This window comes from Vidua chalybeata, chromosome 9 (genome assembly GCF_026979565.1).
Source record: "Vidua chalybeata isolate OUT-0048 chromosome 9, bVidCha1 merged haplotype, whole genome shotgun sequence".
Taxonomy (NCBI): Eukaryota; Metazoa; Chordata; class Aves; order Passeriformes; family Viduidae; genus Vidua; species Vidua chalybeata.
Window position 1 is genome coordinate 28,965,200 of NC_071538.1, and position 12,280 is coordinate 28,977,479.

General features: G+C 43.4%; 1 protein-coding gene across 1 annotated transcript in view; it reads right to left on the reverse strand.

Moving 5' to 3' along the window:
• Positions 1 to 1,043: 1,043 nt before the first annotated feature.
• NIBAN1 (niban apoptosis regulator 1) overlaps positions 1,044 to 12,280 on the reverse strand; it is a 28,447-nt gene continuing 17,210 nt past the window's right edge. The window contains exons 7-14 of the mRNA XM_053951118.1: positions 10,061 to 10,165; positions 9,804 to 9,966; positions 8,824 to 9,011; positions 8,417 to 8,578; positions 6,313 to 6,423; positions 5,641 to 5,748; positions 4,657 to 4,768; positions 1,044 to 3,673 (exon numbers count right to left, since the gene is read on the reverse strand). Of these exons, the coding sequence (XP_053807093.1) occupies positions 2,001 to 3,673; positions 4,657 to 4,768; positions 5,641 to 5,748; positions 6,313 to 6,423; positions 8,417 to 8,578; positions 8,824 to 9,011; positions 9,804 to 9,966; positions 10,061 to 10,165 (2,622 nt within the window). The 3' untranslated portion in view covers positions 1,044 to 2,000. The remainder of the gene's footprint in view (positions 3,674 to 4,656; positions 4,769 to 5,640; positions 5,749 to 6,312; positions 6,424 to 8,416; positions 8,579 to 8,823; positions 9,012 to 9,803; positions 9,967 to 10,060; positions 10,166 to 12,280) is intronic.

The following is a 12,280-nucleotide window of genomic DNA, read 5'->3' on the forward strand; positions in this document are numbered from 1 at the left end:
TTTCCTTTTGCAGGAGGCTGCAGTCCTTTTTGCTGCCATGCTAATTGTCTTTCATGCAAAAAAAGTACTAAAACCCCATCACATCCCCTAATTTTAGCTTAAAAAGGCCGCTTGCTGCTTAACTCTAGAGCACTTTATAAATTTGAAGTCATTTAACACTCAGTACCAATTAAAAATAGTTAATGATTTGTAAAAGTGAAGCAGCTGACAGTGAAATAACCAATGATTTGTAAAAAAAAAAAAAAAAAAAAAAAATTGGCTGGCAGTGATTAGTACGTTTCCAAATTAGTATTTTTGCATGAAATATAAGGAGGAAATGAGTCAAAGTACTTCTGCAAGGAAAATGTCTGTGACCTTCACGTTTCCATACCACAGTACAGCTTCTAGAATAAATAGGATCTGCATTTATTTTACTGCAGTGACAGAGTGGTTAATCCAGTTACTCAACAAGGTTCCTTCCTCACACAGTAATATTTGCCTGTTCCTCTAGTGTCAATTTCTGTTAGTATTAAAGAATATTTTGATAGCATTAAAAGACTTTGCACAGTTTGCTGAAGTTAAATGCTAACACATATTATGCTCCCAGGACTTTGTTATTTCTTCCTGTGTCTTTATGGGCATAAATCTTGCAGTCCTTGCTGCAATTGTAATTAATCTTTGCTGTCCTGCACTGTATGACATTCAGAAACAGTCTCAAAACACCAGGCCAGAATTTCAAGGTGCCTTAAACTGACCTCTGAAGTGAGGTCTTGCATTTGAAAGGCCAATTTACTAAAATACTGGGTTTCATCTCCAAGCTTTTCTGTGCAAACTGAGATACAAAGAACACATTTAAGCAACTCTGCGCCAAGATCATGCCTTGATACAGATTGAGTGTATGAAAGCAACTGTCTCATTTTAATAACTGCTTTTGTAATGTGATTCTGCCCTCCAAAATCTAAGCACATGAAAAACAACCTCTGGCTGTACAACTCTGGATAAGTACAACTCAGATCCAAACAAACAAATCCAGAGTAACAACCTCTGGATAAGTACAACTGTCACTCCAGTTAATATCTGCATTAGAAATTAGATGCAATGATTCTGGTATTTCACAATTGTTGCCACTTATTACATGATTTCCACACCTAAAAAGGTCTACAGACCTGAGTAACTCAGTGGGAATGGGAATGGCAGGACTCAATATTCTGTATGAAAATGCTGTAAGTGAACCTATTTTATGGTGGGATTTAAACCAGAGAAATGCTGCCTAATGGTTATAGTTATTGTAAACATTCTCTTCTCTCCCTTCCATAAAACAAAACAAAACAAAATAGCCATAAAGTGCTCTGGAAGGCTAAATAACCCTGAAGTGCAGAGTGGGACTGAGAAACCTGCTCCCATACCTTCCCCTTTTTAAATAAAGCAATAAGAGAAAAAAAAAAATCAGAATATTTGCTTGTCTTTGATATCTGCCAAATCTTAACAATAATTAAGTAATCAGTATGCAGAGTTTGCACCATGTGGCTTTTCTGCAATCTACTAAATCAACTATTTGCTTCTGTTTACTACCAAAAAATGTTTTTATTTCCTGTATACTGCATGCATATACTAAAAGCATCCTCGGGTATGTATGTACCAATCACCAGAATCAGAGCGGTACTTGTCAAAACTATGCATTTAAAAGTCAAGAGGATCCCTAAGAACAGCTAAGTTGTTAAAATAAGTTGATGATAGTTGGGCGTTTGAAGCATTCTGTGGTCACATTTCCAGACTTTTTCTCTAGCTTTAAAAGGGAGCAGATTTGAAGTGACAGCTGAGATTCCTCAGCAGTAACCTGGTTTTAACCAAAAGGAAACCCGTCACCCATCCCTCAGGAAGGGATTCGTGGGAAACCTGCAGGAGCTGGGGACACCACAACAAAGCGCATTTCCTCCAGCCCCGACCTGAACAAGTATTCCAAACTGAACAGGGATTACTGGAGTAAACAGGTCCTGCAGGGCTGGCCTGAAAGCTGCTTTCTACTCCTCAGAGTTTTGCTGTGCAGGACCATCTCCTCGGTGCTCTTCTGGGGGAATCGCTTTTCCTCCGGTGCTTTGAATTCCTGCGTGCGAAGAGGACTGATCTCCTGGCTCCCCCTCTCGCCGCCCAGGCTCTGTGTCTGCCGTGCGCTCTGCCCTGGGCTGCCCCAGGTGCTGCTGCTGCGGCTCCAGGGACACCGGCTCCAGCAGTCCTGGGCCCGGGTTTGCTCTATCCAGGATGGGCACGTCCCTCATGGCTGCATCTGCAGCAGGGCTCGGAAAGGAGCTCTGTGTCCCACCGTCCTCCAGGACAACGTGGCTGTTCCCTGTTCCTTCCTCCCCATGCACCGCAGTTCCCGTGTCCTCTGGCTGCAACCTCTCACCTTCCGCACCTGCGTACCACACACTTGGTTTGCTCTCCACCTCTGCCTTTGCCTCCTGAGGCGGAGCCCAGCTCTCCACCAGCCACGGAGCTTGTGCCCCCCTGGGCACGCTCTCTAGCCTCGTACCATCTGTCCCCAGGCTGACTGAGGATGGTCGCTCCTCCTTGATCTCCACACATTCTGCTGCATCTTCACTCTTCATCTTCTGGCTCACCTGAATTTCTGCCACAGTCACTTCGCTCAACTCGTAGTTCCCATTATGGTGCTCCTGCAACTTCAGCAGCTCGCCCTCACAGACCTCCTTTATGTTCTCAGCTGGAGTATCTGCTGGGATCTCAACTGTCAGCATCAGCAAACTCCTTATCTCATTCACATCATCGGGAGATTTACAACTCTTTTCTTCTGACTGGCTTTCTTTTTCAGGACTATCCCCAAACCCTGCTTTGCCTGTCTTTTCATCCTGGGAAACAATCTTTGTCTCAGTACTCTCACCACTTTCTTTTTTACTATCCCCTTCCAACCCTGTTCCTACAGCATTTTCACTCTGAGAAAATTCTCCCATAGTTTCATTTTCTACCTTGCTTTTCTTTTCCGCACTCCCTAAAATCTCTGCATCTGTTACACTCTTAGGTGGGAAAGTGAGCTTTATCTCAGAAACTTTATCCTGTGCTGTGCTTGCTTTCTCAGTGCTGCTGACAGACGCAGCAGCCATTACTGTTTGACTCGCTGAAGTCACCTCTTCCTCCACTGCTCCTTCAGGTACCTTCAGTTCTTTTTTAGGGCTGGCTTCAAAATTTTTTATTGCAGTGTCAGTCCCAGAAGCTACTTTTTCCTCCACAGCTGTTTGTTGTGCCTTGAGTTCTTTCTCAGTGCTCACTACACACTCTGATACATTTTCCAACGCACTTTTTCCCTCTGCAACTCCTTGTTTAGTGTGGCCAGCTGAAGGGCACTCCTGTTTGTCACCAGTGTCTGTAACAGCCACTGCTTCCCTCCTGCTGGCCTGATCACCAGCTGCACTAACAGAGGTGCCTGCCTCTTTGTCTGGTGACTTTCCCTGATCAGCATCCTTCTCCCACACGATTTTCCCTGTCACAAGGAGCGTTTCGTCCCCGTGGCTCTCGGTGTCCGACCCCTCGGCTCGGGGAGCTGCGGGCACCTTGGCGGGGGTGCTCTGTGCTGATCCCACGGGGGTCCTCAGCTCCGTCAGGCTGGACACGCTCTCGCAGGGCACGTTCAGGTTATCCTCAAACAGGTTGTGCTTCCTCAGAACAGCAGCTTCGTTGATCACTGAATAAAACAGAAACACCAAACTGCTTTGGGAACGCTGACAGAGGCACAGGGAAGAACATACACTACTTTCCCAAGTTGATGTTGTACAGTTTGATATTAAAAACAACACTAATGTTCAGCTTCCTAATTTTCAGCTTCCTTTTAGTTCACATTTCTTTTCTGAGGATGGGGATTTTATTTTTTTAATAATGGCACTTTATTATTGACCCAAGCATTTCTGAAGCAGAGGACCCACAATGCACAAGGGTAATGCTTCAGTGCAGAAGGATTTACATTGAATATGCCAATAAAAGTATGCTGGTTACAATTATTATACTGCTGTTTTGGAAGAGGAGTGCCTATGTTCTGTAAAAACATCCTTTGTAGTACATCTGTTTGTCTTTTATCCAGGGTATAGACAGACAGGCACATAGAGAGAGATACAAGTAAAGTATTTATATATATGTGTGTGTAGCATTTATTAAGAATAGTCTCATTTTCTGACACAGAAGCAGAGAGATCTGCAAGGAGTACTGCACTGGCATCAGTGCGTACTGGAAACTGCATCCAGCAGTTCATTTCATTTGAGGAAATTAATCTCTGTTACCATTAGTCTTTGAAATTCTCTTAGTCTTGCAATTGGCATAGTCTTGCCATTTAGTCATCACCAAATCTGTACAAGTAAGGATAGAATTTCCCTCCTTGGCCCAGGGAATTGAGATCAAGTGAAGTTGCCATAATTACATTTTGTTAGAAAAAGGCTTGTGCCAAGCCATCACTCCTAACTTCCACGGATTTAGTAAAGCTGCCCCATAACTCAGATTTTAGGGCTTGCAGCGCATCTTCAGTGAGCCAAATGAAAAACCACTCTAGGGACTTAACCCCCAGTGTTGGAGAAAGCATGACAGGAACAGCCAGGTGAGGCTCTGGGAAGCTCTGAAGGAACAGCTAATGGGCCACAGGCTGCAATGTTATTCCTGTCACCTCAGAAATGTTCTCACCTTTCAGGGCCTCTTCAAGCAGTGTCTGATGTAAAATCTCTTCATAGACGTTCTCTACTTGGATCACACTTGTGTAATCAGCAAAAATGTACTGCTCGTATCTCTGCAGCTCCTGTGCAGGTAGGAAAGAAAGGAACAGATGGAGAAAACCGAGGGATTCTGAGTCCTACTGCAACCAAAAGCTCAGAGAGGCCATGGAGCAGGTCTTGCAACACCCCGTGACAGCTCCTGGGGTGCACTGTTTGAACTATGACTCCATGAGCTACGTGTGTCCACAATCAATTATGTACTTACCTGCAGTACAACCACAGTTAAAAGCACTACACATCACTGCCTGCTGAAACAAACAGCTGCTGAGGAAATGCCTCACAACTTGTTTGTCCAAGGAGGCAAAATCCACGGTGCACGGGAGATGTGGGGTTGCTTTTGTTTTTCTAATAGGTGTGTAACACTTAGAGCTCACTGATTTATACCCATCAGGCTGCCTAACTGAATCACTATCATCAAGCAGCTGCTTGGTGGTCTATAAAAAGTAAATTAAGTGACCTCTGACCACTTCTAGAAGAGGCACCTACATAAATCACCTGGAGGTTTTTAAGTTAAAGGTCAGGACTTGGCAGGTCCTGTCAGCTGCGCCACGCTTTGGCTTCTAGAGCTGGCTGCTCATTTCTGCAGAGGCACAAATACAAAAGGTTGGTGGGAAACTAAACAGAAAGGGCTTGTGGAAGTTTGCTCCACCACTGCTTCCTCTGTGACAGAGACATGAGGTGTCTGCACACATATTCTAGGTGATAAAAGGCTCGTCCCTGTGCTCCACACCTACCCAACCCATGACGTGGCAAATCTCAACACTGAGCATGCAGGAGATCTGCACAGATCTCTGAGAGCAAACAGCCTGATAGTGTTAAGGGATTACTACCAAGGTGCTGTTCCTCCCCTGCCTTCCATTTTTGGTTTTTGATGTTTTTTGTCACAGACACCTACTGGTTTGCATGTTGAAGCCAGTGTCTTCTGCATTGTGGGCAAGGTAATCTGCACCAGTGCCTCTTGGAATATCTTCTTGCGGATGGTGCTGCTGTCGTAGTCATATTGCTGCCAAAACACACCAAAAAGAAACAAGCCCATGCGTGCCTGGGGTTATTCACCACTCCCACAGGGAACTGCTTCCTGTCAGCCTGTAGCTGCTGCATCACAGGTGCACAGGGGTTGGAATGGCCACACAGGTTAGTCCAGCTTCTACCAAATCACTCTAAAATCTACTGCTCTGGGATCTCTTTTGCTTCTTTTAACTCTTAGGCTAGAAACAACCCCTGACTGCCCTCCCCAGGTGTTTCAGCACTGCCCTTTCTGAGAGTAACAAATCCTCGTGGCAGGCTAATTATAAAGTTAATTAAAAATTATTTATGCATATCCACAGCATATTAATAATCTGATTTACCTAGAATTAAAGCGACTGCACATGCAAATACTTTTATAAGTGTCTGCCCAGAACTAGGTTTTATCCCCCAAATGGGCAGCTTTGCTAAGTGCCACTAAAACAACATTTTCAGCTGGATGGTAAAAGCTTATCCTCTTTCAAATACTGAGGTACATTCATATAAAATATATTCTCTGTTTCCAGATAGGCAGCTTGCAAATGTACTACATGACATTTACCTTCAGCACTCTCAGTTTGACTTTTTCAATGGTTGTTGCAACTTTGGCTGAGTCTGCCTGGTGGCTTGGAGAGAACAACTGCTCAAAAGTATAAACTGCATTTTCCATCAGCTAAAAATAGTAATTAGAAAAAATCTGTTAAATATCAGTAACATCAAATTCCTGCAAACATGATAAGTACAACTGTTAATTTAAATTGTGTTTCTGAGAAGGTGCGCTGAAGAGCACTGAAATGCTGCAATAAATAAATAAAATTAAAGCTGTGGTATCATTATCATGCTGTCCCAGCTTTCTTGTACAGATTTGATCTCATGTCACCACCCAAACTGATGGTGGCAGAGTCAAAATGCAGAATTGATTATCTGTGTATACAGACCACAGTCAAAACTCATTATCCCTAATAAGACGACTCCCATTGACTTCTATAATTAATAAACAGTATTTAATCATACAGCACATCATTTTCAGTAGCTTTCATTATAATACAAATAAATAATCAGCAAAAATCAAACAGAGTGCAATAATTTCTCTCAGAATTATGTTAAGCTGGCACTTACAATATTTTCAGTTTATCATTAAGAATATTATGCCCCTACTCTGAAGATATTTCAGACAAACAGTTCTGCAAGCGGTAATTGAGTCTATTTAATGAGGCTCTGCATTTTCTTTAGCTGTTCCCATTCAAATTTTAACATTTTCTTATTGGAGAAGTACAGGGAGATATGCAGGGGGGCCATTCCTTCAGCCAGCTGAGCACCGTGCTCCCAGATTTCCTGAAATTGGCCACTAGAGGATGCCAAACTCCCAAGGCAAGGAATCCTGCTCCACCCTCCACCCCAGGTACATTTTAGCCAAATACTATACCAACAAAGACATGTCTGATTTCACTTATTTATGAAATAAATAATGTCCATGGACAAAAGGGGAAACGACACAATATTTTTATGAGGAAAATACCAGCCTCTTAAAGAGGAAGATGCAATAACAGCATGTTTAGAACAACTCCTGCTATAATTTATTTCTTCCTAATTTTGGCTCATGTTCTGTTCACAAAAAAATGACCTCTTAGTTTATATGGGATTTATTTTCTGTCTACTTCTTTGTCTTGACTCATGGTCTTCACTCAGTGAAAGACACTTTATTTGGCAGCATTTTGGAATGGTCCCCCCTGAAAGACCCAGACATGAAATCAGAATTTTATTTCTGAGTAATTCCTTGGCTGCTGGTCCTGGCTGTACTCAGAAGAGCTGCTTTTAGAAAAACCCTATCCCAGCCCTGTCCTAGACACTTGTTTTCCATATTCATAACTTCCACTCCATAGATCTGGACCAGCTCCATTTCACAAGATTACTGAGAAGATTAGTAAATTTCCCAAATACAGATTAAAATCAAAGGGTTCAATTTAGAGCTCCAAGGCCAAATCTGCCTTGTGATCTGGCAACTGAAATCAGTCTGCTGACCAGCTCCTCAGAGGCTTCTGGCCAGGCATCCAGGAGGAACCCAGGCAAAGCAGAGTTACAGCCTATACCAACACACACAAGAGGGGACAAAGAGGTGGAGCTCAGTTTTCATCTGGAATGATATTGTCGCCTCCACCACTGCCCTGAAAAGTGAGGATGGATAAAGCACCTACACCCTGAAAGGTTGTCTGTCTCTGAGTTTCTAACATTAATTGCTATACTTTATATTAGTGAGAAAATCAACTACCAAGGAGGAGACATTCCATTTTGGCAAAACACATTTAATACTCTTCCTGAAAAATCGAGCCTTGAGAAAAGGAATCAGGTGAATTTTAGCCACCCCACTAGTTACACACACAACTTTCTTGGGTGCTGAGACACTGGGAATCCAGAACCTGAAAGTTCAGGGGAACAGATGATCCATCCAAAATTTTCATGCCTTGCTGAACAACTCACACACACAGAGTCTCACAAATATCAGTGTCAAGCAGCTTCTAGCTGGTTTTCTCAGGTTTGGTTACCGGTACCTTGCCTGAGAGACACTCTGGGGCTCTTTCACAGCTTTTATCAAGATTACTTTGAAGCAGATTAGCAGGACAAACCTAACCTGTTCTGCCAGGAGGAAAAACTGAATCTTACAGTACCTCTTGCATGAAGTTCTGTGTCCTCTGAATCACAAAATCGATGTGATAGACCTTGAAGCGACTCTTGAGGTCCTGCAGGAGCTCCTGGAGCAGGTTCACTTTCAGATAGCAGGGCTCCATTTTCACCGAGTTGAAGGGCAGGGTCATGAGCTGATCCACATTCTGCATTCCCATGTAGGTTGAGAGAAAGTAACAAAAAAAAAACAGAGGTGAATTTTTAATAGAGAAAGTAACAATTTGGCTTTAACCCAAATTCTGATATCTGCACTCCATTTGCACAAATACTGCAGGACTTTCTAAATGACAAAAACAGGTGCTCATATGCTTCCACCTGGGAAAGCAAATCCTGCTGCCAGCCAAGAACATCCTTGTGCTGATACAAAGGCTCCAGCTCTGTTTTGTCTTACCTCCTTTAGCCTGGTCATGTCATTGGTCTTCTGGAAGTCCTGGATGATTTCATTCACTTCCTTATCAAAAAGCACGCGCACTTCCGTGAATCCGGAACTGACGGGGCCCATGAGCTCCTCCAGGATGGAGGTGAGGAATGGCTGGATATTCTCTGTGCAGCACTTCTGGGCAGGCTCAGAAACACTGGCTGGAGGGTCACACAGGACAACAGTTGCATTTAGAGACAGTGAAACAAGTAATTGGAACTTATCTCTTTACAGGGAATTCAATGGTATTTTCCCCTGGAATCACACCACCACAGAGGTGATGAGGGTGTGAAAGGAGTTCACAGCTTTATGGGTGACACTGAAAACCCTTGTCCCAAGCCTCACCTAAGCAAACACTGGCAACTGGGGGGACTGTGAGGGGGGAGGAAAGGGCACCTCTCAGTATGATTACCAGCTATATATTTATTTATTTATTTGCCAGCTTAAGCAACACCAACAATGTTTTGCCGGCTCTTTACATTCCTTTTTATATTCATAACAAAATTATGATTACTTCACATTAAATAAAAGCCACCTAAGGAGCCCTTTGGCTTAAATATTCTTTGAAAGCCCATGGACTTGTCACATAACCAGAACCTGGTTTTGTGGTACATTCCTAGAGTCAGGTCTTTTAATTATGCTCATGTGACCTGTATTTTCACTACCTAAGACTGTGCAAGTGAAAATGAAAGCAGAAGGAACAACTCTGATCAGGATTCTCAAAACCTGTCAGCTCCAGTTTGAGAAGGCGTGGTATTTTCACAGACACAGTGGCCACAGGTATCAGTTCCCATCAAAGGCAATACAGGCTCATTTGTGTTCTGAAAATTGGTGTCTCCAGTTGGATTTCTCAAAACACACAAGGATTTCAAAATAAGCACATCTGGTAATTTGAGCAACACAGTGGAAAACATTGGAGAATTGCTCCAAAGCACAGCTGTTCCTCCACTAACCTTTGATTTTTCCAGCTAAGAAGTTCTTGGAGTTCAGAATCTGATCCATGTCTGAACGAATGGTCCCTTCAAGAGTTTTTGCAAATTCTCTACATTCTTCTTTCAAGGTACTTAATCCTTCTGCCACCTGCTGCTGGACTAAGCCATAGGTTTCCTCTACGATCTGGACGCAAATCAAATTGAGAAGCAGAGATCAGAATCAGCACCCACAGAGAGCTGCTATGAGCAACAGCTACTCTGCAAGGCTCAGTCCTTACCCCAAACCAGGCCCGTTTCCTGTCATTTCTCTTCCCCTTCATTTTAGGCAGGATCATTGTCTGGAGGTTAGGCAGTAGTTCCTCCATCACCAGGTTGCTCAGGATCTGTATGGTGAGATGAAAATGACAACTTCACACCCTGTTCTCTGTTCTTTACCTGAAGGCTGAGCACTGCAGCACAGTGATGTGTGCAGGCAGTGGCTCAGCTGTCCCTCCCTCCCAGCTGCCAGGAATTACCCACAGAGGCTTTGCACTCTCTCTGCCTAGATTTGAACTGCAACTCCTTCCTTACCTGTCCCATTCAAATGCACCAAATAAATATGCAAGACTTAATATACATCTGATTTTGGAAGTCTAGGCCTCCCTCTTCATGTTTTTATTTATGGACATTGTCTCTGGCCTGAGAAAGCTGCACCAACAGCCCAGCACAGTCCACATTCAGGATCACATCCCTGCTGTACCCAGCTGCTGGCTGAGCCAATACAGAGTGCAAAAACACCCTCAACTTTCCATTTTCATCATGCCAGGGCTTTTTTATTCATTTGCGTGCTCCCAGACACTGCACCTCATGTATTACAACTGCCAGAAAGATCTGAGGCATGCACCAACACCAGCAGAGGGGAACAGGCAGGAACTAGAGCAGCACAAGTAAAGGACTCTGACTGCAGCCCAGTGTAAAACAGGGCATAAACAGCCCCTATGGAATTACAACACTCAATACCTGCTGTAATATACCTCTAATATACCTCAAATATGCAATTCAATTTGACTGTAGTTTCATTTAAGTACTTAGAGATAATGCCACAGCAGCACTTCAGCACTGCTGACTCAAATGTCTGTCAAAAGCAATTCACTAATTCAGGTCCTAATGGCTCCCTTGAAAAAGATCTCATGAACAACCCAAACTATCACAAATAATAAACATGACAACAGATGAGATAGATTTAAAAGCCAAGGGAAAGGCATGAAGCTCTGGCAGGGGAGGGGTAGGTTGGCTGTCAAGGAAAGGTTCTTCCCCAGAGGGTGCCAGGCTCCCCAGGGAATGGGCATGGTCCCAGGGCTGCCAGAGCTCCAGGAACTTTTGGACAATGCTCCCAGGGATGCACAGGGTGGGATTGTTGGGGTGTTTGTGCAGGGGCAGGAGCTGGACTGAATGGTCCTTGTGAGTCCCTTTCAGTTCAGGACATTCTGTGATTCCACAACTTCATATTGTGAAGAATCTTGAGTTCTCTGGGAACATTTTTAAGGCATTGGTGGATCTTCCCTCAGGTGCCTTGGCTCGTGCGCCCACTCCAGCCATGCTGCAGTCCCAGTGTGAGCTGACACGGCAGGGACTCAGCCACCACAAATGAGTGTCAGCAAATACATTTCTTCACATTCTGCAAGGACTTTTACAGCAACAAATTTCAGCCTGCTTGCTCCAAACCACTCACTTAGCTTGGATATTTGCCTAAAATAATTATTATGTTTGGTCCAAGCAGGCCATGAGAACACACTATACTCACAGAATGAATTTTTGCTAAGAAGATAATAGTGGAACTAGGCTGGATGTCTTCTGATTACAGCTCTCTTGAGACATATGAGTTATGAGTAAGATGTTGGCAAGCAATAGGAAAAATAAAACATAAAATGAAACTAGCATTATAATAGCTCCATAACATGAAGGAGGAGGGGAGAAGAGAAAAACCCTCATGTAACTCCTTAAAGTTAGAATTTATTATCAGATGTTAGCAGGGAATTTCAATCACTGACATGATGGCAGTGGGAAAGACACTGTTTATAGATTTTTCTCCAGATTCCACATTTCTCAGCATTTCAAAGGTAGGCTTCTTCTAAAACAATAATCTGGTTCCTTAAAACAAACCACTCTCCTTAAGGTTTTTTCCGTTTTCCCAAAGGGAAGCCAGATTTCATCAAGGAAAACAGCCGGCAGTTGGCACTAAAGTAAACAAGTAAATATTTGCTGCTGAGTGCTCAGTGTTTGAAAAAAAATTATAAATCAGGGTGTAAATAAAGCCCTAGAAATCATGTGGAGTCATGCCAATGGGGTTGTGGGGCAATCTCAGCTACCATGAGTGCTCCAAAGCCAGGTGCCCAAGTATGGACCCAGACGCTGGGCTTAGCATTTCTTTTCTGCAGAACTGAAGTACACAGATTTTTGGTGTTGAAGTGAACTGTTACTCTACAAGACTCTGTTTCAGAAGTTTTTATTTAAAAAGA